At 43.0% G+C, this 27,557-nt stretch overlaps 1 protein-coding gene across 2 annotated transcripts; it reads right to left on the bottom strand.

Moving 5' to 3' along the window:
- Window positions 1-822: 822 nt before the first annotated feature.
- Window positions 823-26,955, bottom strand: LOC146354539 (cationic amino acid transporter 2-like). Of its 2 annotated transcripts, XM_084832431.1 has the most exons (13): window positions 26,895-26,955; window positions 19,330-19,465; window positions 19,090-19,218; window positions 17,241-17,396; window positions 14,971-15,139; window positions 13,322-13,458; window positions 12,754-12,976; window positions 10,847-10,983; window positions 9,606-9,708; window positions 8,872-9,014; window positions 7,782-7,948; window positions 6,315-6,423; window positions 829-1,068 (listed from the first exon to the last, which is right to left on the bottom strand). In XM_084832431.1, the coding sequence occupies exons 2-13, from the start codon at window positions 19,463-19,465 to the stop codon at window positions 950-952; spliced, it is 1,728 nt and encodes a 575-aa protein (XP_084688557.1). In that variant the 5' UTR covers window positions 26,895-26,955; the 3' UTR covers window positions 829-949. The 2 variants fall into 2 exon arrangements, with proteins under 2 accessions (XP_084688555.1, XP_084688557.1); XM_084832429.1 differs by lacking the exon at window positions 26,895-26,955 and adding an exon at window positions 24,087-24,147 and having other exon boundaries at window positions 823-1,068; window positions 19,090-19,465.
- Window positions 26,956-27,557: the final 602 nt, after the last annotated feature.

Genomic DNA, 27,557 nt, shown 5'->3' with positions numbered 1-27,557 from the left:
ATAATTCCCAGCCAGCATGGCTATTGGCTAGCTGGGAATGATGGGAGTTGTAGTCCAACAGATCTGGAGGGCGCCAGGTTGGGGAAGGCTGCTCTAACCACTACACTACACTGGCCCTCTATTAGTTATCAGGGCTAAGAGCAGTTGATTGAGCTCTCCTCTATGAATCTGCTTACTCCTTTTTAAAAGCCATTCAAGCCAATGGCCATCACCACATAATAGTAGTTAGTGTACTTAAGATGCATTTCAAGTGTTAAAAAATGTATTTCACATATATTTCAGTAATCCTTACAACTGTCTTGTAAGGTAGGCCATTATTATTACTATTATCCCCATGCTGCAGAGTGGGGTGGGGTGGGGAAAGGAAGGGCCTGAAAGCAGGGATGGGAGAACCAGCGATTTTCACGTTCACGTAAATGCTCCAAAATTCACTTTGAACCTCGTTTCGGCTTATTCCTGTTTGATGGGGGAAGGTGTGCATTTCGAATGGGAAGAGCTCACATTATCCTTCTATTGACTAAAGTGTAAAAAATGCACTTAAAAAATGCACGTTCTGAAGTGCAGATTTTTAAAAAATACACTTTTTAAAAAATGTGATTGCAAGTTTGGGAATTCGCAAACATTTATGGAAAAAATACGCTCCTGCTTGTGTTCACATTCTGGATTGTAAACGGGACCTGTTCACACCATTTGCGAATAGAAATGAAATTTTCGTACATCCCTAGCTGAGAATAGTAGCTTGCTTAAAGACACCCAATGATCTCGTGGGTGATCTGAACCACAGTTCACTCTTAGCCACTATGCTACACCAACTCACCCAGTGGATATGAATTCCATGAATTTATTTACTATCTGTTATTTGTTTTGCTCTAGAGCATTCCATACTGCAAGTAGGGACAAACGTATACAGTTAAGGCATAGGGGAATGGTTTCCCTAGAGTTATTTTTTCTAAGTGACAGATGAATCTGTGTCACTTGTTGCCTGCGTTGCCTTCTGTGGAGATGAATCTTGTTTCCTGTGTGTCTCTGTACTGTGGCGGATCCCGTAGCCAAAGTAAATTAGGAAGCCTACAACACAAAGGACAGGAGTGTGATTTCTTTGCCCTTTCAGAAGCAGAAATGTCCAGAATTCCCCCAGAACATTTTCAGTAATATAGAGAAAGCTACCTCAGATAAAATCAAAACACACTGGAACATCGACAGTGCAATCCCATTCATGCCTACTCAGAAGTAAATCCCATAGAATCCAGTGGGGCTTACTCCCAGGTAAGGGGATATAGGATTGCAGCCTCAGCCTATGGCTTGGTTCCTGGATCACAGGCTCTTCCTCTACTGCCATTTTCCAGGCATAAATGCCTGCAAGTCTCACGGGTTGCGCATTACTCATATTCTATGTGCTGATTCGCACATACATGTATACCATTTGATTTTTCTACATTTTCTCTGCATTCATTAACTGGTTTGTGTGAACTGACTTAACTGAAAAGCACTGTGTGTGAGATAATGCATCATGATATGAAAGCTCTGTCTATGCAATGAGATTGGTGCTGATGGCCACCAAACAGTATAAGTTATAGGAAACTACACACACACACACACACACACACGCGTGTTAAATATGCAAACTATTTATTTATTTTCTTTTAATTGTTCTTTATTTCATTTCCATTACAATACATGTACATTATCTATCTGTACAACTTTGTTCAACAGATACATAATAAATTGTACATCAATTCACAAGTTATCCATGCTATTAACAATGATAAGATGTACATATTTTATTCTTAAAAACAAATATATAAGCTACACTAAACTTTTGCTGCTGTTTTATGTTTGAAAACATGCATTACAGTTTATTAATACATATACTTCCTTATTTGTTGTTTTAATCACGTATAGTACCTTCTTGTGTTCTTATGAAATATGCAAACAGTTTGAATACAAATTAAAAACAAGGTTTTAATATAATATTACAAGCAAGGTTACAAACAAGGCATTGTAAAATTTGTATAGCCCGGTATAGATACCAATTATCATAATATGTATGTAGTGAATACTTGAAGACTGTTTATAGATCTTTAGATGTTTTTAACCTTGTTTGTACTATTTTATTAAAACTCTGTTTTTAATTTTATATTAGAATTGTTTGCATATTTAACACACCTGTGTGTGTGTGTGTGTGTGTATGTATATATGTGTATCTATCCATCTGTCTATCTATCTATCTATCTATCTATCTATCTATCTATCTATCATCTATCTATCTCCCCTTCATGGATCACTGCCTTGTTGTGGCGAAGGGGCTTGCGTAACTCAGTGAAGCCATAAGCTATGCCGTGCAGGGCCACCCAAGATGGACAGGTCATGGCAGAGAGTTCTGACAAAATGTGGTCCACTGGAGAAGGAAATGGCAACCCACTCCAGTATCCTTGCCAAGAAAACCACATGGAACGTATCACAAGGCTAAAAGCCGGAAGATGAGACCCTCAGGTCGGAAGGTGTCCAATATACTACTGGGGAAGAGCAGAGGGTATTTCCAAGTAACGCCAGAAAGAGTGAAGCAGCTGGGCCAAAGATGAAAGGACACTCAGCTGTGGATGTGTCTGGTGGTGAAAAGAAAGTCCGATGCTGTAAAGATCAATATTGTTTATATTGTTCTTTATGTCAGATCAATGAATCAAGGTAAGCTAGAGGTGGTCAAACATGAGATGGCAAGATTGAACATCGACATCTTGGGAATCAGCGAACTAAAATGGACAGGCATGAGCGAATTTAATTCAGGTGACCATCATATCTACTACTGTGGGCAAGAATCCCTTAGAAGAAATGGAGTAGCACTCATAGTCAACAAAAGGGTGGGAAAAGCAGTACTGGGGTACAATCTTAAAAATGATAGAATGATCTCAGTACGAATCCAAGGCAAACCATTCAACATCACAGTAATTCAAGTCTATGCCCCAACCACTGATGCCGAAGAAGCTGAGGTTGATCGGTTCTATGAAGAATTACAACACCTTCTAGAACTAACACCAAAAAAAGATGTCCTCTTCATCATAGGGGATTGGAATGCTAAAGTAGGAAGTCAAGAAATCACCGGGATAACAGGCAAGCATGGCCTTGGTGCACAAAATGAAGCAGGACAAAGGCTAATAGAGTTTTGCCAGGAGAACACGCTGATCATAGCAAACACTCTTTTCCAACAGCACAAGAGGTGACTCTACACATGGACATCACCAGATGGTCAATATCGAAATCAGATTGATTATGTCCTTTGCAGTCAAAGATGGAGAAGCTCTATACAGTCAGTAAAAACAAGACCTGGAGCTGACTGTGGCTCAGATCATGAGCTTCTTGTTGCAAAATTTCGGCTTAAATTGAAGAACGTCGGGAAAACCACTAAACCGTTCAGGTATGACCTAAATCATATCCCTTATGAATATACAGTGGAGGTGACAAATAGATTTAAGGGATTAGACCTGATAGACAGAGTGCCTGAGGAACTATGGACGGAGGTCCGTAACATTGTTCAGGAGGCAGCAACTCAATCCATCCCAAAGAAAAAGAAATGCAAGAAAGCCAAGTGGCTGTCTGAGGAGGCTTTACAAGTAGCTGAAGAAAGAAGGGAAGCGAAAAGCAAGGGAGAAACGGGAAGATATATCCAACTGAATGCAGAGTTCCAGAGAATAGCAAGGAGAGACAAGAAGGCCTTCTTAAATGAACAATGCAAAGAAATCGAGGAAAACAACAGAATGGGAAAGACTAGAGATCTCTTCAAGAAAATTGGAGATCTCAAGGGAACGTTTTGTGCAAAGATGGGCATGATAAAGGACAAAGAAGGCAGGGACCTAACAGAAGCAGATGAGATTAAGAAGAGGTTGCAAGAATACACAGAAGAACTATACAGGAAAGATCTTAATGTCCCTGATAGCCATGATAGTGCGGCCACTGAACTTGAGCTGGACATCCTAGAGAGTGAAGTCAAGTGGGCCTTAGGAAGCATTAGTAACAACAAAGCTAGCGGAGATGACAGTATTCTAGCTGAGCTATTTAAAATCCTAAAAGATGATGCTGTTAAAGTGCTGCACTGAATATGCCAACAAATTTGGAACACTCAACAATGGCCGCAATACTGGAAAAGGTCAGTTTACATTCCAATTCCAAAGAAGGGCAACGCCAAAGAGTGTTCAAACTACCGCACAATTGCGCTCATTTCACATGCCAGCAAGGTGATGCTCAAAATCCTACAAGCTAGGCTTCAGCACTATGCGAACCGAGAACTACCGGAAGTACAGGCTGGGTTTCGAAGCGGCAGAGGAACTAGAGATCAAATCGCCAACGTTCGCTGGATCATGGAGAAAGCAAGAGAATTCCAGAAAAACGTCTATTTCTGCTTCATTGACTACGCTAAAGCCTTTGATTGTGTGGGTCACAACAAACTGTGGCAAATTCTTAAAGTGATGGGAGTACCAGACCACCTTACCTGTCTCCTGAGAAATCTGTACGAGGGTCAAGAAGCAACAGTCAGAACCAGACATGGAACAACCGAGTGGTTCAAAATTGGGAAAGGAGTACGACAAGGCTGCATATTGTCGCCCTGCTTATTTAACTTATATGCAGAGTACATCATGAGAAACGCCGGGTTGGATGAATCACAGGTCGGAATTAAGATTGCCGGGAGAATTATCAACAACCTCCGATATGCAGACGATACCACCCTAATGGCAGAAAGCGAAGAGGATCTCAAGAGCCTCTTGTTGAGGGTGAAAATAGAGAGTGCAAAAGCTGGTTTGAAACTCAACATTAAAAAAACTAAGATGATGGCATCTGGCCCCATCACTTCCTGGCATATAGAAGGGGAAGAAATGGAAGCAGTGACAGATTTTACTTTCTTGGGCTCCAAGATCACCGCAGACGGTGACTGTAGCCATGAAATTAAAAGACGCTTGCTCCTTGGGAGGAAAGCTATAGCAAACCTAGACAGCATAGTAAGAAGCAGAGACATCACCTTGCCGACAAAGGTCCGTCTAATCAAAGCTATGGTTTTCCCAGTAGTAATGTATGGCTGTGACAGCTGGACCATAAGGAAGGCTGAGAATTGATGCTTTCGAACTGTGGTGCTGGAGAAGGCTCTTACGAGTCCCCTGGACTGCAAGGAGATCACATCAGTCCATCCTAATGGAAATCAACCCTGAGTGCTCATTGGAAGGACAGATACTGAAGCTGAAGCTGAAATATTTTGGCCACCTAATGCGAAGAGAAAACTCTCTGGAAAAGACCCTGATGCTGGGAAAGACTGAAGGCAAAAGGAGAAGGGGACTACAGAGGATGAGATGGCTAGATAGCATCACCGATGCAATGAATATGAACTTGAGCACACTCCGGAAGAGAGCGCAGGACAGGAAGGCCTGGTGTGCTATGGTCCATGGGGTCACGAAGAGTCGGACACGACTGAACGACTGAACAACAACAACAAATCTATCTATCTATCTATCTATCTATCTATCTATCTATCTATCTATATCTTCCTATAACCTATCCTGTTTGGTGGCTTTTTGGTGTGGTTTAGGACATTAGCTTTTTCCTGTGAGTATTGCTGATGATGGGCCATTCATACGTGCAAGTGATTATCTGTATTTCATTTGTATCCTGCTGCATGACTCTACTGAGCCATGCAGGTACCCTACAGCAGGCTACCACAACTTTGTGCCCTCCAGATGTTTTGGACTGCAACTTCCATCAGCTCCAGCCAGCATGAGCAATGGTCAGGGCTGATGGGAGTTGTTCTTCCAAATATGTGGCGGGCACCACGTTTGGGAAGGTTGGTCTAGAGCATGTGGTACTGCCGTGATCACCATGCATGTGAACCTACCATATGATAAGGAGCAAACTAACAGAGAACACCATGGTTGCCTGCTACAACAGCTTACTTCTCTTTGTTGCACAGTGCTCTGTAAGAGTCACTATGGGAGCCAACTGGAGGATTACTTGTCAGCTGGAGGACTGCTTATCACTGCTCTTTATACCACTAATATTGCAAGTGCTGTGAGAGATGAACACAGTGAGGCCAAGATTTCTCAGCTCCACATTATTTCTCAACCACTTATACAGGGACTCAGGGTGGGTGGGGTGTCTTCTGTCAAAGAGGAAGGCAGGGTCATCTAACCCGATGTATTGAGAATTTCACAGGCCTAGCAAGACAAGAACCCGGCTACAATGCCTTATCATGAATTCAGATGACACTGACTTTATAGCTCATGATAACTTCCCCAAAATCCCACTGGAAAATGCCACCCACATTCTCAACGGCTTACCAAGAACCATCCACACCATGTACCAAAGCCAGGTTTCATTGGAGAACTGTGCCATTAGGTAGCTGTTTACCAGGACACTGAGGATGGGCAAGAACGGCAGCCATGGGACCTAAGTTAGCACAGAGAGATTTAGAGATTCGACTTTAATAGAATAAAAGGAGCATTATTCCATGTTACGGCCCTGGGTACCTGAGATAAAACCTATCCATAAATGGGAATTTACCTCTATGCGTGTCAAGGCTGGGCCATAGGCACCTGTCAGGGGGAAGCCAGAAGCTGTACCATGGACTCAGAGCCAAGGGCCAAGCCAGGAGTCTGAGCCAAAAGAACACGCAGAAACAGACTAAGGCCTTTTATAGTCCTTCCTGTCTAGGAGGAGGGCAGGGCCAGTCCAGAACCTGAGAATACTTCACTGCCCTAAGAGATGCTTCAGACCGCAGCTCTGGTGACTCACTATACAGGGCAGATATACATAGAGCTGAGGATTCCCAGTTGTTTTCCAGCTCCGGACCATTTTCAATCATGTGTTATCAAGCTTTCTCCCATGACCAAGGGGATTAGAATTGTACTTTACAAAAGAAAAGGTGAGCATACAGCTGTATGTAATTTTAGCAGGGTGTGCATTCACCACATTTTGGGCATATAACCCACCAAGCTCGGGGAAAACCTATTCCTCCAGTTTGCAGCTGAATAAACTATGCACGGGGCTGATTGACAGGAGGGCCAGCTAATCTCAAAGCCACCTCTCCCACCCTTCTCGGAGCAGTTTTTTCAATGTCAAAGAATGGGACTGGGTTTTTTGTTGTTTTTTTTAAGTAGAGAACAAATGTTTAAGTGGGTAAATTGCCTGAAGCGGTTGAGAGAAACACATACATATACAAAACAAATAAGATTCCTTAAGTTGGGGTGGGGGTGGGGAGGACAAAGAATAATAGCCCATTAACCTTCTGCTGAAAGGCTGTACATGTGTCCTTTGACTAGGATGTACAGATTTTGTTAAATCCGTTCCATCTGTGTTTCATGGATTGTTAGGTGTCCTTCATCCCATCGTCCACTCACTGATGGAATAGGGTTTTTGTATGAGAATTTTGTTCCTGTTTGCAATGGTGCATTTGCACTAATGTGCACTTTTGTAAGTGCGCACACACACACACACACACACCCCAAGTAAAAAAAATGGCCTGCCAGTCCATGCGACTCAAAAAAACCCTGTCCGCTGTAAAATCTGAAGCTTGGATTCACAGAAATCTGAACCCATTTAAATCAACTGAGGATTTCTCTGACATCCCTGGTTTGACTAGAAGCAAAGGTACTAGGAAGCAGAATGCAGCCCACAGAGATAATTCCCTGTCCGCTCCTGTTCAAAGGTAAGTCTGTACACAGCTGTATTGAATGTGAAATTCATTACACCTCATCAGTACATGTTTAAGTTGCTGAACAGCATCAAGAGGGAAGTCCCTCACTCACCATGAAGTCTGCTTGCTTCTGGCTCTGCGGCTGCCTCCAGATGATGAGGGCTGCCACTAGAATCCCCAGGAGGAGGATAAAAAGGCAGACAAGACACCAGACGCCCCCTGATGACAAACATGGCAGCCCTGTCGTCGCCAGCACACTCACGATGCAGACTAGGACAACTGGACAGAAAGAGGGCTGTGAAAAGCATGTGGGGGGGAGGGCAGACATCTTCCTCTCAAACAAGATTATCCATGCACCATAACAAGTGGCCCTGGAAAAGCATTCATCAGAAAGGCAAGGCTCTACTGCCCGGAGAATTTTATGAACTGGCTATTTCTATTTGTTTCAAGTGAGGCCAATCATATAAGCAGGATGATTGTCTTTTACACATAACAGCATCCCTGTTTGGTTCCATCATGCCCACTTAACTGTATAGGTCAGCCTTTCCCAGCTCAGAGCCCTCCAGATGTTTTGGACTCAAAAATCCCATCAACCCCAAGCAGCATGGCCAATGATCATAGAATCATAGAATAGTAGGGTTGGAAGGGGCCTATAAGACAGTCGAGTCCAACCCCCTGCTCAGTGCAGGAAGCCAAGTCAGAGCATCCCTGACAGATGGCTGTCCAGCCTCGTCTTGAACACCACCAGTGTGGGAGAGCCCACCACCTCCCTAGGTAAGTGGTACCATTGTCATGTTCCTTTAACAGTCAGGAAGTTTTTGGCTTCCTGTAACTTGAGCCCATTATTCCGTGTCCTGCACTTTGGGATGAGACGAGATCCTGGCCTTCCTCTCTGTGACAGCCTTTCAAGTACTTGAAGAGCGCTATCATATCTCCCCTCAGTCTTCTCAAGGCTAAACATGCCCAGTTCTTTGTAGTCCAAAAGATTTGGAGGGAACCAGGTTGGGGAAAACTGGTACAGATGATATAGTAGATCAGGGGTGGGCAGAAAGTAGATCTCCAAATGTTTGGGACTTAGACTCCCAGAAACACCTGTCAACATGGCCAATGGTCAGGAATGCTGGGAGTTGAAGTCCAGAATATATGGAGATCTACTTTCTCCTCACCCCTGCAGTAGATGGGGTTGTCGCTTCGATACTCACCAATGACAGATACAGTATGGGACACCAGGTTGAAGGAGCGCTGGGATGAGATCATATGAGGACTGATTAGGAGGTCTATCCAGAGCATCCTGCTTGGATTCTTCTTTTCTGATGGGTCCAGAGAGCTGGGATCAGGTTGATACCTGCAAAGCAAGTTCACTTATCAGAGAACACAGAAGCTGGTGGAATCTTCTTTCTGGCCAAATTGCTGGAGCATTAAGAGAATGTAGAGATGAGAGATAAGAATTTGGAGATATCATTTTACATGTAAAAAGATTCTGAACAAATACAGGATGCCTTTCAGAGAGTTTTCTAGGTCCTGCAGAATGTGGGGTTGGTCATTTACAGTTAGAAGATTCTCTGTTGCAAGGATTTATTGTTTCCCATTCACTTGCGCATATGATGAACAAATCCAAAAACTTTCCCCAGAGACATGTTACTAGATGCAAGGAGATAATTGCTATAAAGCTCTGTGCACACTCAAGAGGTGCAATTCAAATGATAATTTTATTGCCATCAGTAATATTACTAATGGCCTGCCCTGAATTAATATCATAGCTGTATATGTATTCAACATGTCTAAAAGAAAAGTTAGTATGATTTGGAATTCCATCAGGCCAATTTTAATTTTTTCCAAGCAAATTGTAATTTGTTAAACCTCAGCACTGATGATAGCTATAATGTTAAATGTGTATACACTTATAAATGTGTATACATAATGTGCACCTCATTACCTGAGAAGAAGAACACAGATCGCTACTAGAGTGTAGGCCAGCAGCGTTCCAATGGACATCAGGTCAACCAAGGCCTTGAGATCAAACAGGAAAGCCATCAGAGCTGTGAAGACAAGACAGACAGCCTATTGCAAACACAAGCAATCAGATATTTTCTACTAATTCTTGTCGCTGTCTATATAGAGATATGGGGTAGTATCCTACTGTGACTGTGCACTTGCAGGACCAACTTCTAAAACTAATCCGAAGAAGGTGGAAACTCTCGTTTCCAGAATGGGGAAAGTCAGTGGAGCTGCCAGAAGGAAGCTCCAGTGACCCGCCCCAATCCAGAAACCAGCATTATTTTTAGAAACACAAAGCCATGTTGCATGAGTGGCCATTCCTGTGATCTCAACGGAACCAGCAGAGGAGGAGCGGCCCCACTGGAAACTGCCCAAGGTATCCTATACTTCGTAAAACACACTGTGTGCATACCAATGAACTCCCTGTCTCTCAAGTTTTGGAAAACAGGGAATGCAGAATTTCCTTCCCAGTGAGGTACCATACAGTGTACAGTTCTGATCACATCTCAAAAAGGATACTGTACAGCTGAAAAAGGTGCAGGAAAGGACAAATAAACCAATCAGGGGGGCGCTGCAGTTCCCCACGAGGAGAGATGTTAAAGTGTTTGGGGCAATTTAGCTTTGGAAAAAGGCAAATAGGAAGGAACATGATCAAAGGTTATAAAATTATGCATTGTGTGGAAAAAGTCTCCCTGTCTTGTAATACTAGAACGCGGGGTCATCCCATGAAGCTGAATGGTGGGAGATTCACGTCAGTCAGAAGGAAGCACCTCTTCACACAGAGTACAGTTAAACTAAGGAATTATCTGTCATATGAGGTGGTGATGGCTTTAAAAGTAGATTAGACAAATTCATAAGGCTATCAAATGCTATTCCTCATGATGGCTATACGCTACCTCTGAATCAGAGGCAACATGCCTCTGAATAGCAGTTGCTGGGGAACAACAGCAGGCTATTGCCCTCTTGTCCTTGTGGGTTCCAGAGCATCTGGTTGGACATTGTGGGAAATAGGATTCTGGACTAGACAAGCCCTTGGTCTGATCCAGCAGGGCTCTTCTTATGTTCTTTATTCCAGTCTCAAAATAGACCTAGTCCTTGGTTTACTGCAGGATTGTTAGTCCTTTGTCTGCTGGCAGGCCCAAGGTGTATTCGGTGTTAGATTAGCTCTTTCATCCTTACCTGCAACGGCTCCAGACACCAGTGTTGCAATCACTGGGCTCTGTCGGCTGCTCACTTGGGCCAAAGGTTGGAAGAGGAGTCCATCCCTGGCCATAGCAAATAAAATCCGTGGCATTGGGAACATAGAACCCAGCAAGCTACAGAGGGAGACAGATAAAGAGTAGAACATCTACTCACAGTCTGCCTTTCCCTTACCCTCCTCTTGTACACAAGGGAGCTTGCTTTGCATCAATTTTTTACTGAGCATAAAGGAAAATCTTCCAAGAGCCTCCTAGTGCTTTGATAGAAATGGGTCTCTTGCCATCCAGATGTGTTGGTCTACAACTCCCATCATCCCCAGCCACCATGGTGATTGGGAAAGGCTGCTTTAAATTATGGGGCTTGATCTTTATTATGAGCGTGATACACTTCTGTAGAGCCTGATGTCAAAGCAATGCCTCCAAGATTGTTGGACTTTAACCTCCAAAACTCCATCTCTGTTCATGAGTGGAATCACCCGCCTGACCTTTATCTTTGCTTCCTAGTTGATGCACATGACGTGCCTGAGAGATCTGAGTAGAAATATTGATGAATAGAGGTTCAGACTATGAAGAAACTATTGTGAGGACTGACTTGGAACATGATAAAAGTTTATCAGATAAAGCTGACCAGATGCAACGTAGAGGATAGGACAGGCTCAAATACATTTTTGCTGCTTGAGGCAGATAAGATGGTCATCCCAACCCACTAATTCCACATACAGGCGCTGAGTGCATTGGGACTTGAATACTGACAATGAGATAGAATCTTCTACACTTAAGGGAAACAAGATAGCTTAGGGCGCTCAGGACAGGTCATGTGGCATACAAAGCTCTGTCCCCCATGAGAAGGGTACAGTTGGGGAGGGGATTTAGGAGGAACAGCCAGGATCTGCTGTTGCTGCCCCCCCCCCCAGTATTTGCCACCTGGGGCAGCTGCATCACACTGCATAATAGTAGGACCGGCCCTGTGCATTTCAAATAATGTGAACAGTCCTGGTTGCCCAATCTTAAAAGGGATATTGTGGCGCTGGTAAAGGTGCAGAAAAAGACAAACAAAACGATCAAGGGGCTGGAGCAACTTCAGCAATCCAAGGAAAGGCTAAAGCATTTGGGGCTTTGTAGTTTAGGAGAAAGATGACCAAGAGGCTACATGACAGAGTTGCATAAAATTATGAATGGAATGGAGAAAGGAGAGATATCGAGAGAGAGAAGAGCAGATTCTTCTCCTCCTCCTCAATACTAGAACTTGGGGTCAGCTAATTACATTGATTCGGGACAATCAAAAGTTCTTTTTCACAAAATGAACCATTAACTTATAGAATTTGTTGTCACAACATACGGTGATGGCCACTTTCTCTATAAATTTATAGAGCAGCCTTCCCCAACCTGGTGCCCTTCAGATGGTTTGGATGTCAGCTCCCATCAGCCCTAGCCAGCATGGCCAAAGATCAGGAATGCTGGGAATGGTCATTCACAACATCTGGAGGCCAGAAGTTGGGGAAGGCTGTTATACAGCAGGAGTGGGCAGAAGATAGATCTCCAGATGTTTTGGACTTCAACTGCCAGAAGCCCCTGCCAGCATGGCCAATAGTCAGGAGCTCTGGGAGTTCAAGTCTGAACTAAAGCATAGTTCTACCAGTGGCTAGAAGCTAAATGGACCCTCCAGGTTCAGAGCCTCTAAGTATCACTTGGTGGGAAGCAAACAAAGGGAGATGTGGCCTTCACGCCCTGCTTGTGGACTCCTTGGAATCTTCTGGATGGCTACCATTGGAAACAGAATGTTGGGCTTGATGGAACCTTGGTCTGATCCAGCAGAACTCTTACGGCCTTCAAACATAAGCATGAGAACATGAGTATATCCTTCTGCAAGGCACCAGCTATCCTTACCTAGAGGTCAAAGCACAGAGTGACCCCACAGCTACAGCATATTTGGCCATGCTCCATCCGATGTAGTCAAAAGCCACTGGCAGAGGACTCATGGTGTCCAAAAGGTGATAAGGCATCATCAGGGTCAAAGCAGCTGAAACACTGAAGTAGGCTAGGAAGCAGATGAGCAGGGAGAGAACAATTCCCAATGGGATGGATTTGTGGGGATTCTTTACTTCTTCCCCTGGTGGACACAGACAGGAGTAGTCAAATGATCACTCTGAAATACACATTGTGTCTCTTTTTATCAAAGAATGGGGCCCTTGGCACTGTAGCAAATGAGCAATGATGTGACGCCTTGGATACTCCAAAAGGATTGCCTAAGGATTTCTGTTCCAGCAACAGCAATACCTAACAGCATAACAGAGCATTTTCCACTCCTCCTAAGAACTGGGCACAGGGTAGCTTTAAAAATAACAGGCTGCCTCTATGAGGTGATGTCACTAAATCTTTCCTCTTTTCTTTATTAGCTGCCAGATGTGGACATCGATCACTTACACTTGTGCTGCTCGTCTCCTCTCTTACTTACCTACAGTTGCAATGCAATCAAACCCAACAAAAGCGTAGAAGCATGTAGCAGCTCCAGCCAAGGTCCCTCTGTAGCCGAAGGGCATGAATCCTCCTGCCCCAAACTCCCAGGTTCTGTTTCCAGTCACAGATTGGTTGCTTGGAAGGAAGATGACATAAAGGAAGTCAGTGTGAGAAGGGTCTGATTGGATGTAGTTGGTAGGCAGGCACAGTGAAGGATGCATGAATAGACAGAGTAGACAAGCAGCCCACAGGAAGGTAACTGGGCAAGCAGCTGGTACTAAAGGAAGGAAGGAAGGAAGGAAGGAAGGACATTTAAAAGCTTTGTTTCTGTGTGACTATCCTGGGAAGTTAATTACTATAAAAACTGAGCAGATTCCATTTTATGCGAGTCATTATCGGGCTGTTAGTGAACAGAATGTCAATCTGAGCCTGGGAAGAGTTGCGTTCAAATGCCTGTTCAGCCATGAAGTTCACTGCACGGGCTTGGCCAAGCCATTCTCTCTCAGCCTGACCCAGCCTTCCTCAACCAGGTGCCCTCCAAAGGTGCTGGTCTGCAGCTCCAAGCATTCCTGTCCAGCCTGCAATAGCCATGCCTGCTGGGAATAACGGAAGTTGTAATTCAACACATCTGGAGGGCACCTGGTTGGGGGTTGTTGTGAATATAAAGTTGGACACCACCATGTTTGCCATCTAGGGATCGGTGTGTAATTAGCTCCATTGAGGTTTTTGTTTTGTTTTGTTTTTACAGATTTACACAATCAGCACCTCCTGGAACTGAATGTAGAAACAGATGCAATTTGCCATCAGAAATCCACACATTTCTGTGCTTGCAATGCATTCCGCAAAAGAAAATGTTTTTGAGAACACACGCACATTTGAAAAATATGCAAAAAACCCACTGCGTACATTTCTAAAATGCACACAAACACGCTTTAGTCAATGGGGGCATGTGTCCATTCATACATACATTTGAAAAATGTGCACCAAAGTTTGTAAGACTTTTTTCCATTAAAAAAACAACTTCATATGGAACTCGCACGGAAAAGACTTGATAGATGGACGATAGATCTGCCTGCTCCTAATGCCATCCTGACAACTATGGGGAACAAAGAATCATAGGGTCGGAAGGGGCTACAAGACCATTGAGTCTAACCCCCTGCTCAATGCAGGAAGCCTGAGTCCCAGGTGGTCTCCCATCCAAGTACTAACCAGGGCTGACCCTGCTTAGCTTCCAAGATCAGATGAGATCGGGCGCATCCAGCCCTTTGCTCCATGGTGTCATTTCACCACCATAGTGGAGCACGCACTAGTGGAGCCCATGGCCTGCTCCTGAAAGTGGTTGTGCAACCTCCTGTGCAAGCAGTTGCACAAACAGAGCTTTAGTTGGATTCTCCCCTTGAGCATAGTTTGGGGAATGACACACTTGGATACATTGTCATAAACTGGGTCTATATTATAAACAAAATACATGTTGTTCTGCTTCTTGAAAGTAAACAAGAAGCATGGGTCTGGTACCTTGTAAAGAACAGTCAGCTACTCAAGCCCACTTTCTTGTAGCCACCTCTGAATCTGTAGATAGCAAAACATTGTGGGCTTTGTTACTACAGCCTGAGAGCTGAGCTCAGGAACCATGTTTGATTCTCTTACCTAATTCTATGGGCAGCAGTTACTAGCAAATCATTCTCACTCATCCTCCAGTTCTTCAGGTCCCCTTTGATACATCCACTGATTATTATGAATAGCAGGACGAGCGCATTAATAGCTGTGAAGACCTTATTGACTGCACTGGATTCTTTCACCCCGATGGAGAGGAGCCCTAGGGAGTCAAGGAGACAGAACGATGTTTGTGATAAGATCTCACCACTGAAAATGTCTCTGTGCTTGACTTCATGGGCTGCAACTGGATCAATTTGAAAGTGTAGGACAAGATCAAGCGTTAGGGATCAAAGTCTGAGAAAGTGCCCTTTGCAGAGTACGGTATATGTGGAGTTGCTGATACCAAATGGAAAGGAAACATAGTCTGAGAGGGTGCATTTGTTGTCAAAAGAATAGACTAGAATCACTTCCCACATGAACTCTTCCTACTCACATTCTTAAAAGATTGGTACATATTGTTAAGGGGTGGGGCTGAAGTTCAGTCGTAGAGCACCTGCTTTGCATGCAGAAGGTCCCAGCTACGATCCCCAGCATCTCCAGGTACAGCAGGGAAAGACCCCTGTTTGAAACCCTGGAGAACTGCTGTCAATCACTGTAGACAATACTAAGCTAGATGGACAAATGGTTTGACTTGGTATAAGCAGAAGAGGCTGATGGCGCCGATTTCAGTGGGGCTGTAAATCCATTCTGGGTTCCCATCAGAACTCTAAAGAAGCTATCCAAAGCATTAAACCTATTTTGGGAATAGGGTTCAGCACTTTGGATAGCTACTTTAGAGTTCCGGCTGGTTCTGACTGAAACCCAGAGTGGATTTACAGCTCCACCGAAACCGGAGCCACCGGCCTCCACTGGGTATAAGGCAGCTTCATTGTTGTTGTTGTTCAGTCCTTCAGTCGTGTCCGACTCTTCGTGACCCCATGGACCATAGCACGCCAGGCCTTCCTGTCCTGCGCTCTCTCCCGGAGCGTGCTCAAGTTCATATTCATAGGCAGCTTCATATGTTCACCTAAAACATGTATAGGGAAACAGGGAGGGAAGCAAGTGTTTTGAGTCAGGGCTTTTTCTCAAGGACTTTGGACTGGAACTTGGGAAAGCAATAATAAAAGAACATCTGACTCTTAGCTTGTACCCACTGCCCTTCTGTCGCCAGTGAGTACGCACCGTCAGCCATATTATGCTGAGAAATATGAACAGTGCTTGCAGAAGATGTGGCTTTCATATTTCCATCAGTACTTAGTATTTCAGAAACCTTTCATGCTACGAAATGGGCTACAGAGTCACAGACTTACTACAATATTAAAAATCTGATCAACATCAAAATTAACAAACAACAACAACAAAGAAATGCACGCCACATACAGAATACCTAAGTTGTGAATAACCAGTTCTATTGCTGGCTTTGAAAATGAAACCCTGAAAACAGATTTGCTTTGAACACACACGCATGCACGCACGCACGCACGCACGCACAAACACTTTCATGAACAGAAATTAGTTTAATAAAGATAGCCCTGACACAAATTGCAGCAATAATGATGATGCTTTACCCTTGATAAAGAAAGACAAAAGATTTACAGTCAAACTTAATTTTCAAAAGACAGTTTGCACTCCTAAAAACAGACGAATTCCTTTTCAGCTCCAGTGTTTGCGTTAATAGAAGCAATTATCTTAAGGACAGAATGGTGCATATGGCTTTTGAATCAGAATTACGGACTGAAGAAGGCAAGAAAAGGGGACAGATAAGATGATGCAGAAGGTTTGTTTTTCAGCGTTTTGTAGCAAGAGGGATCACAAATGAAGCTGGCTGCCTCCTTATTTCAAAGAACACTTCCTTGAAAAAGAACACTACGTGTTAATACTAAAATAAGGAACAGTTCCTTGAAATAAGGAACAGGTGACAAGCCTAGTGGAAGCACTAGGAACAGGAAGAGCATCACCAGTGTAAATTGAAATGTGGGGTACTGTGAGTGGCAAATGCAGGGTTTGGAAACTATAACTGGTATTTTGATAGTATTAGTGAGGCCTAACTAGTTGGGATTGCAGTAAGCCCATAGCAGGGAGATAAAAATTCCTTACATCTATAAAATCAACAGTGCAATCCTATACATGTCTACTAGAAGTAAATTCCACTGTGTTCAATGGGGCTTACTCCCAGGTAAGTGAGCATAGGGTTGCATCCTAAGCGGCCAATCTTCAATAAAGTGGATGCTGGGTTGATTTCTGGATCCTTACAACATTAACAAAAATCAGTATAAACATACCTGCCAGTATGACAATGAGGGAAACAGCAAAGATATCAGGGTATTCAGCCAGTCCTGGAGAGCTCATGGCCATCTGCGTGCTGAAAAAGGTCACCATTTGTTTGCCCAGGAGCTCATCAAAAGTCGAGCTCCAGGCTCTGGCCACACTGGAGGTGCCTGCAGAGAAACAGCTAGTTAAACAAAATAGCACTGTCAGATATGGGTACAGAACATCACATTTGAAGAATGGGGGATATTGTGGAGCCCTGACAGCTAAAAACTATAAACATATACACAGGTACAGAGAACCCGCTTTACAAAGTTCATGGATGGCTGACGTGGACTCCTGTGAAACAGCAGTATTCTCAGGATGCCCATCATGTTCGAAGAGAAGGGTGTTGAACATCTTCCAGCCCAAGGGCCCAATTCAGTTTTGGAGAAGCTCTCGGGACGCATTCCACGCTGAAAGCAAAAGGGGATGGGGCCCAAGGCAAAAGGGGCAGGGCCAAATTACGGAAACTACCAGTGTATCTTAGCTTAAAGCTTACTACCAGTAATTAAGCCTTGGAAGAGGCATTTCAACTTTTTAGAATGGGGAAGAAACTGCAAAAGTTGGGAAACCACCAAATGATTGGTGGTCAGGAGGAAGGGGGCGTGGCCATTTGGGGACCCCTGGAGGGTCTGATTGGGACCCCAGGTGGGCCAGATTTGGCCCGCAGGCCTGAGGTTCAACACCCTGTTCTATTAAATGTGTCCTTTTAAAATTATCTTCCTAAGTACGTCGGCCTTAAACTGTTGCGTAGGCATATACATTGCCTATGACACTACAAAGCCAGGCAGAATAGGTCAGTCTTCTTACCACAAGGATTTCACATTTCACCTCTTTGTTACAGAATTCCTTTCCTCATTGTTCCTTTTTCTCAGTTTCTTTGGGGACGGTTCTCACCGAACTGACATGGCACACTTATTTTTGACAGCCCTACATTTTGCCTGATAAAAGTGGTTGAATTGCGCTCCCATGATAGGCTTAGGGGCACCCTCACTCAGCCCTGTTCATTTGCAGATTTGGGATTGTGAACGCCTGAACTTGATTTTGAGACTGCAGCGAAAGCAATTCCGTTATATAAGTTCCCAGGGAAAGAATCCTTACGAGTCTGATTAGTAGCAATGTTTGATTGTCTGACTCGGATCAGATATTCTTTATATTGTCTGACTCAGACAAATGTGTCTTACATGACCACAACATTTGCAGTAGCTGCTGAAAAAAATCCACAAGAGATATGTCCTACCTATTCCTGTGTCACGTTGGACAGGGGGGTCATCTTAAATAAATATATCCTGACCTGTCCTCTCTACTGATATTTTGTATTCGTATATGATTTTTTAAATGGCTTTGTGATGACCTTTGGTTTTAAACAAATAAATTGACTGACTGCCAGTAGGCGTTCTTGTGCCCATCTCCTCTTTGGAAAACTAAACACAATTTACAGCACAGATGACCTTTCCAATGAGGAGATGGGCGTGAGAGGTTTTGATGGGGAGAACCATTCACATGAAACTGCTTGATGCTGAGTCAGGCCATTAGCCCAGTTCGTTCAGTCTTGTCTACACTGACTGGCAGCAGCTCTCCAGGGCTTCAAACAGAGGTCTTTCCTAGCCCTACCTGAAGATGCCGGCAACTGAACCTGGAACTTTCTGCATGAGAAGCATGTGTTCCACCAATGAGCTACAGCCTTTCTACAAATTCAGCTAGGGTGTGCTTGCTGTCAACCCATTTGTCCAAGTTCTGCCTCCCTACCTGCCAGGTTATCTTTTCATAGACCCCAACCTCAATGAAAGCAGATGAAGATATCAAAATACATGTTCATACCAATTACATAGGACAGCAGCAGGTTCCACCCCGTGATGAATGCCCACAGCTCTCCAACCGTTATGTAACTGTAGAGATAAGCTGATCCAGTCAGCGGCACCCGGGCTCCAAATTCAGCATAACACAATCCTGCCAAGATGGATACCAGAGCAGCAATCAGAAAGGAAATGATGATACTAGGGCCTGAGTCGGTCTTGGCTACTTCCCCTGCTAAGACGTACACCCCTGCACCCAACGTACTGCCCACACCCAGAGCCACTAAGTCCAAGGTGGAAAGGCAGCGGCGCAAGTTCGATTCTCTGCAGTCACTTGCTGTTATCATTTTTCTACGGGAAACCATCTGAAAGAGGGAGAGCACGGAATCCCAGATCGACATCTGAAAAAGAAATAAGCTGGAGTGAACATTAACACTGGTGCTAGGGTGCCCACTCATGAATCGCCAAAAAAGAGGAAATGCATCACCAAAAAAGAAGTCAAAAGAGGACACCACGCTGCAATAAATTTGCATGTGCTAATTTATATGTGTAGATGCAAATGTAGAAATAATTATTATAATTTAAATAGAAGCACAGTACCTCTCACCATAGTGTGGAAGACTGTGACCAGGTGACCAATGTGCCTTGCTCAGCCTGCTGTCCAGGTGCTGATGATGAGCAATTTCAAGGCCCCTGATGCTCCCCCTTCCTTTTTAGGGTTCTTGGTCTTTAAACTGGACTGGGCAGCCCTTCATATAGAGGATGCCTTCAAAATAGAGGGCAGTTGTCTGGCAGCCCTTCAAATAGAAGACCGTCCTCTGTAAAAGAGGAACATGGCCACCCTAAAACAATAACAGCCCTATCTAACAATCTGAAACAGCTTTCTCCAACTTGGCACCCTCCAAATGTGTTGGACTTTAGCTCCTTCCCATCATCCCCAGCCAACTTGGCCATCTAAAGTCACACAAGTAGCAAACATGACAGCCCTCCAGCACGCATATTCTCCAGTATCTGAAACTCTCTCTTCAGAGAGACAACATGATCAAGAGACCTCTGGCTTATGTAGAATGTTCAGTTCAGACAACCGCTACATAATAATCAATATGTATCCCGAATAATTCAACAACAGTTCAAGAGTCAACCTGCACTCCAAAGTCTTCTAAAGTAAAAAGTTACTAATTTGTTTGGATTCGTGTTCTGTACACGATTTGGATTATTTGCAAATCACTGTGCGGATCCACCAATAAGAGTCATTGAAAAATGTCACCTTGTGGTGACAAGGAGGAGACAAAGAAAAGGTACCCATAACATTCAGATGCGATAGGCAGCTCTGCAGTGTTTGCTTGCCTGTTCTTTGTCCTTGAGGCAGGAGCACCAGTAGATAATCCTATGCACACACAGTACACTGAGACGTTCTAGTAAGGTTTATGTTGTTGCTCGGTCGTTAAGTCGTGTCCGACTCTTCGTGACCCCATGGACCACAGCACGCCAGGCCTTCCTGTCCTCCGCTCTCTCCCGGAGCGTGCTCAAGTTCATATTCATTGCATCAGTGATGCTATGTAGCCATCTCACAGTCTATTTCTGCTAACTGATATATCTCGCTATGGTTTCGGCCTAAAACTCTCCTCATAACGCCAACTGAATATTTTCTCATGTTAGGTTTGACTGCTGTGAAAATTGTGTCACATTCCTATCCTGCACTTGCTGCTTCTAGGACCTCTCCACATCCTTCGATCTTAGAGGCAAAGGCTGCTTGTTTGTAAATCTGATAATCTGCTGCTTATTAGCTTTTACTCTTTCTGTGGCACTGGAGCCCACCAACAACAAAGCAGTTCCCTTTGAAACTAATTGCAGTAGTCATATGAAAAGGTTATCGAACGTCACACGGTTTACGTATTCTATAGGATTTAGAGGCACCTTAAGCTTGGCCAGAGGCACTGGTTAAATAACACCATGCAATCTGGAACTGTTGCTATGCAGAACTTTCTAGTTTTTGACTGAAAAGAAGAGGTCAAAAAGCCATTTCTCCTCCATCCATCTTTGGATCCACATCACCACCACTGCCAACATACAAAAGTGTAAACACATGCTTTTCAGTTTTTAGGCAGTTCCTGATTCTGAATAGTAACTCCCCATAGTCTACTTAGATAAATTATAATTTTACTATCTAAGGATTAGGGGACTGTATCTATGATGTGGAAAGGGGAGACCAGGAATGAAGACAATTCAACTGAGAAAGTAGCAAAGGGATGAAGGTACTTCATTCTCAGCTGGAACTGGCCATAACAGTTGACTAGACTTGAAGATCATTGGTTTGGGTCCATGAGCAGACACCACATCTATTCATTCAGTGGGGATTGGGTCCAGTGACTTGAAGAAATCAAAAGTGGTTGTGCTGACCATATCATCATGCCTTCATTTAAAAGGAGCCACAGAATCTCTGGTACTTCATTATATCTGACTAATGTGCCAGAAGCTCAGGGTGGACTTAATTTTTGAACTGGGTAATATAACTGGTTTAGAGAGGAAATGTGTGTATGAACAGACTGGAGAACAGAAGCCCAGGAAGTATCACAGTGAAAGCAATCCACAGTTATGGAATAGCCACAAAGAAATGCCTTTATACTATGGATGGACAAATCCATCCATTTTGTTTTTCGTTTTTCCGATCTTTCAGAATTAAAAAAAAAACACATTTGCATGAAAATTTGTATGCATTTATATATGCACTTCTGCCTAATATATGCAAGTTCTGAAAGCAATTTTCCTAATATAATGCATTTTTACATTATTTCCACTAATATGTGAATTTTTTGTGTGCCCCTAAGATACACATTTTTATACAGATTTTTTTTTTATTGGAGAGCTCCACTGCAGAATTTGGAGAAGTGCAAATTTCGAATGATAACTGAGTTTTTAATTTGCATATTGCTTCAAAAGTGCAAAATTATATAAGTTCCCATGAAAATGAAAACTCAACAGATTTCTGCCCCATTCCTACTCCCCACATAGTTTTGCATTCTGACTGAATGTACTAATAGTAAACCCAAGCCAGTGCTCTCAAGGCATGGTGAAATGGCATCAGCACTATCATACACCTAGGAGGGAAAGTCTTCATGATTGCAGGATTCTGGCAGCAGTTCCAGGCACCTAGGTTCTCTTTTAGATAAATGTGCAGACGAGGATATTTTTTCCTCATGACTCCAAAAAAGCACTGGGCATCATCTCTCCTACTGAAATCAATGAGACCGAACACTGCTTACCTTGGGCTGGTTGAGCCCACCTTTGGCATTTCCAGTACCTGTTAACTTGTATTGGAAAATCTACATTGGCTATACCATACATTTGATGTCAAAGGCTAAAAGAGGGGTCCCCAACCTTTTTGGATCCGTCACCGCATTTGGGAATTTGAGAAACTGCTGTGGGCACCACCACAAAATGCCTAATCAGTGGATTGCTGTTTTGGTGTCTACCTGCCGCATCTGTGGATCTCAGGCTGCATCTTCTTCAGCAAAAATATTTGTTTCATGTGTATGGGACACTGCAATGTGTCCTTAATAAAGGATTGTCTAATTTGGCTGATTGTGGGTGGTGCACTACAGTTCTTTTAAACAAAAGGTTTGGCAATGTCCAGTAGTTGCTTCTTTTGGGGGCACAGAGATTATTACATAGATAAATTTTGTATGGAACAGTGTTTAATATTCACAGATGTACCTTCTCTTTTAAATTATTTACTTGCTTCTTAGAAATTAACAAATGGTCAGCATAAATGGATTCTTTGCACCCGTTTGACAGCTAAAACACTGATATTACAACATTGGAAGGATAAATGCTCACCTTCTATAATGCAATGGCTTGAGAACCTTACAACTCTTTCAATATTTGAATGGGTGGCATAGAGACACCACCTTCAAATGGATACTTATTTGGATATTTGGTCCACTTTTGTTGAAGCCCATGTATAATTGCTAGAAAGTTGTATGCATTTCATACAAATCCATGTATGTATATTTTTTTTAAGGGGGGGAATTAAAAATTCTGGGTGCCCACAGGCACCATGTTGGGGACCCCTTCATGGGCACCATTGGAGGTGCCTGCAGGTATCATGGTGCCCATGGGTGCTGCATTGGGGACCCCTGGGTTAAAATATGTATGATTAATCAGTTGAGATCTGTTGAATTAGGGGACACCCCAAAGTGTAACTGCATTCACATGCAGTTTTCCACAGCTACCCTTTATCTAGGTATGTGCATGTATATTAAAAATGATTTATATAATAGTATTCATAAAACATATTGCAGTGATGATATGCTACAAATTTAAAATAAAAACAATAAAAACTAGAAGACAACACTTGCTCCTGACTTCCCTTCCTTCTCGTTTATTTTCCTCTCTTGTCAAAATTTAGATGGTGAGCAAGTGACAACTGGGTGTCTCTGCTCCATTTGTTATTACTCCATGTGTTGGCTCTGCCCACCTTCTGCTCTTCAAATGGTTTCCAGTTTAACTTTAAAAAGTTCTGAAATAAATGTATGAACTGGCACACGCAGGTTGCTACAATTTTCAGTTCATGGTTTTAACTCCGCTTTACTTCAGAGCATATCAGATACAGGTGTAACTTGGAAATTTGCAAGGCATACAAGAATCTGAATACTGTCTGACAAGAAAACGTGTTCACCCAGATTGTAACTCAAAGCATACCGCCAACAAAGTGTTTCATTTAAAATTAACAAGTCTAAGATTGTTCACTTACATTTTAGATTTCCCTTCTTAAAAATCTGCCTCGTGAGCGCTACTCCCTGGAGCTTGTTTGGATCCCAACAAGAACTATTCCCTGTTTCCCCAGTTTCTGTGCCCACCATTTTTTTCAAGGTGATTTATCTTCCTCATGTTTCTTTGTCACCCTTTGGCAAGCTGCATTTTTTGCACCCTTGTCACACTTCTGCAAGATGCTTCACAGTAAAACTGAATTGCAAAAATGTCTCCCCACACCCTTCTCCATTTAAACAATAATCCACTTACTTTTATCTTCTTTCAGGACACTTGTCCCAGTTCCACACTGACAGAGTAAAACAAGGAAAGGAGGCAAACCTAGAATCACTGGGTATTTTTGCTTCCTCCTCATTTAAATGTATTTCGTAAGATGTGTAGCCCATCCCTCTGTTTCTCTGCCCACTTACCTCTGCCTTTCCCTGGCCACTGTGGTCATGGGGAAATCTATGCAGAAATACTTCTTTCACATAGCAGTTTCCAAATCATACCCGTAGCACAAAAGTGCTAAGCGGCTCAATGCCTTATTGGAAAGCTTGAATTAAATTTGAAAATTGCCTGGGCTGGCAGAACATAGTGATTCTCATCCCTTTTGCCCATGCTCCCTCTCTCCCTCTTATTTTCTCTTTGCCTCTGTTCCCTTGGCATGGAGAGTGTGATGCCTTTAAGAATGTGAATGATAGCATTTGGCAGGACACATGCAAGGAGTGGGGTTGAGGCATTAAGCAAAAAGAAGAGCAAGTACATATGGTTTGGGGGGGACAGCGCAGGAGGATAGAAATGAATGTGTAGTCAGGTGTTGTTGCTGGAACTCTAGAAGACCAGACCGGGGAGTGGAGAAGTTGATAGACATTGTGGTAGTCTGAGGAAAGCCATGTTCTGTGAGGGGTGTGTGTGTGTGTGTGTGTGTGTGTGTGTGTAGGGGAATGGCACAAATAGGTCAGTGCAGCAGCTAGTACTTCAGATACACATGTATGGATGATTAGAATTAGTGAGACCATGCAAGTCGTTTTGGGGGCTGAGTCAGAAAATCCAGCTGGAACATACTGCATTCAAACTCACGCACCACAGAATTTTAAAAAATGTATAATAAATGGAACAGTTAAGCAATTGACCATTTGCTTCTCGTTGTTTCTTCATGATTCGTGTTGGCTCCTCTTCAGCAAAAAGCTCTTTAAGTAGCTTATGAAGTTCAATAATAATTCATAAAATCACCATGAAAACTATAAATCAAATAATTCATCATAATACAGATCCCACCAGAGCAATAATTATATTAATGTATATTAACCTCCCCATAAGCCGCTTAGATTTTTTAAAAATATGGTAAGCAGTATAAAAATGTAATAAATAAATAAATTGAATGCCAGAATAAAACAACAAAACTATATTAACCTAATAAAAATCCTGGGCAAATAAAGTTACTGGCACCAAAGGTTAATTTCACAAAGTAAAAAGCAACCATGGCTCCACTAAATAGCAGACTTTGCTCGCCTGGATTTTGGTAGACTTTGGATCAAGGTATCCTTCTGAGCATGAAAACCCACATATTATTTTTATTAGTTATTTTGAGATGTTCCATTTTATTTCCCATAAAATGAGTGGCATACCACCTTGAAGATGTACTGGATACGACCCCCTCCTACTCAAGTAAAATGATCAAACTCATCTCACCATTTGGCTGTATACTTTACATCAGGAGTTGGCAGAAGAAAGATTGGGGTCCACTGATTGATTTGCAGTGTATCTGCAAGCATTTCTGGCTACCAAGTGTGTAACAACAGCAAAAAGAAAATGACTATTCCCATCTATATATGAGGGTGCTGAAGTGCAGAAAACCAATCAGGAGTGGACTTTTGTGTGAAAGGATAGTGAGCTCAGTTCAGTTATTCTAGGTCTTTTACACCTGGCTCTGGTTGGTGGATCTTGGAATTCTAGTAAAAAGCAAAGTGGACCTGACAAGCCTGAAATCTGCCTGTCCTTGCTTAAGATGACAGCCCACCTATATCATTGCAGGATAAATGGCCATCTCTATCCATCATCTCTGTGAATGAAAGTAAGGCTTATGGACCAGAAGGGGGCTGTCCTCCTTAACTGGTCCCTTACAAGGCCCCCAGGTTCTTTAATCAAACTCTGGGAATATCTGCCATTCATGAACTGAAAAAGAATCCTACTGAGGATATATTGGTCATTATGGTATCATGCCCATTGGTCTGGCTTTCTAAGTTTTTGTTTGGTGGTCAAGCTATGTTAGAATGCTGTTAACAAGGCATGGATTTGAAGGAAATATTCTCTTTTGTTTTCCATCAGAGGGAAGGAGGGGGCAGTCTGATATGCGTACAATTCTTTACAAAGCACTGATTGTCTTGTACATTCATCTCACATGAGCTGTTCACCCCACGCCAATCACAACAGAATATGCCAACAAGTATGAGTATCATCCGGTCAATTTCATTATTACAAAAGGCATAACTTTGAGTTTAAAAGCAAATCTTTTTCTGCTGTGGCACTCCGGCTCTGGAACGAGCTCCCTAGTGAGGTTCGCCTGGCACCTACATTGTATTCCTTTCGGCGCCAGGTGAAGACCTTTTTATTTTCCCAGGCATTTTAGCTTTCTAGACTTTTAGCTTTGCTGTTTTAAATCTGTATTTTAAACTCCTGCACTGCTGCTAGGTTTTATTGTGGTTGTATTGTTATATTGTGGTTTTAATGTTCTATATATTTTAAATTGTTTTATTGTGTGCCGTTTGGTTTTAATTTTTGTGAACAGCCCAGAGAGCTTCGGCTATTGGGCCGTATAGAAATATATATATAAAAAAAACATTGCAGAATGGCTTGTGACGCTAGGTTGAAGACACGGATCATATTTAAAAAGTGCTGCGAACGCACATTGTTCTCTAGCATACTCTAAATCTAACATTGATATGTCAATAGGGATTGCCTTTATATATATATATATATATATATATATATATATATATTCCCCCCCCCTCTCTCAATCATATATATATATATATATATATATATATCAGTTCTCTCCAGAAAGCAATTATAATTCACCTGGTATTCTTTCTCTCTGTATTTTTTGATGAAACCTGCTCAACAACACACAGCTGAAATCAAGGCTGAAAGCGCCAATTTGGCTACACAGCCCCAAACAGGAAGCAGATGGAGGGGTTGTGTTGTGACATCACAAATGCCTCTATTTCTTTGAGGCCTGGCTGGTGAGAATGGAGAGCGGTTAGCAGCAGTTGTGAGACTGCTTCTATCTGCCCCTTAGAAGGAACTCAGCAACCTCTTCCCTATATGAGGTACAGTGTTTGAGAGTAGTAAAAGCCAAACATTGAGGCCTAGCAGTTTTGAAGCATAAGGAAGGAGGTGGCCACTCTCGGATAGAACAGTCACACTTCTGCTGCTAAGAGACGAGGCCTATGCACGGAACAGGCCTAATCTACCTCGGACGCTAATTAAGCCATTCAAGTATAATGGTTGCCCTTTATTTTCAGACATTTCTCCTTCCTTTGGGAGGAGGGAAGATTTCCCCAGCCCTGAAAGAAGCTCTTCTCAGCTATTTCCAGGGCTAAGGACAAAGAAGGGGGGGGGGGTACTGACCAGCCACTGTTCACTCCCCCTCATTTCTCCGTGCAGTCACTCTTTTCTTAAAAGGGGAGACAAAAGAAAAAATTCCTCTATCCTGGCATGTGATATGAGAGGGTGATTGGG

This window comes from Heloderma suspectum, chromosome 2 (genome assembly GCF_057233095.1).
Source record: "Heloderma suspectum isolate Gila_16-S chromosome 2, 16-S_ref, whole genome shotgun sequence".
In the NCBI taxonomy this organism is placed as follows: Eukaryota; Metazoa; Chordata; class Lepidosauria; order Squamata; family Helodermatidae; genus Heloderma; species Heloderma suspectum.
The sequence above is the reverse complement of the archived record's forward strand: the minus strand, read 5'-3'. Positions and strand labels throughout refer to the sequence as shown.

Bases quoted from the DNA above. Each gene is read 5' to 3' on its own strand.
- LOC146354539 (XM_084832429.1), bottom strand. From the start codon at position 19,465: ATGTCGATCTGGGATTCCGTGCTCTCCCTCTTTCAGATGGTTTCCCGT. The intron at 17,397-19,089 runs GTATGAACATGT...GTTTCTCTGCAG, and splicing joins GCTGCTGTCCTATGTAATTG to GCACCTCCAGTGTGGCCAGA. The intron at 7,949-8,871 runs GTGAGTATCGAA...CTTTCTGTCCAG, and splicing joins CCATACTGTATCTGTCATTG to TTGTCCTAGTCTGCATCGTG.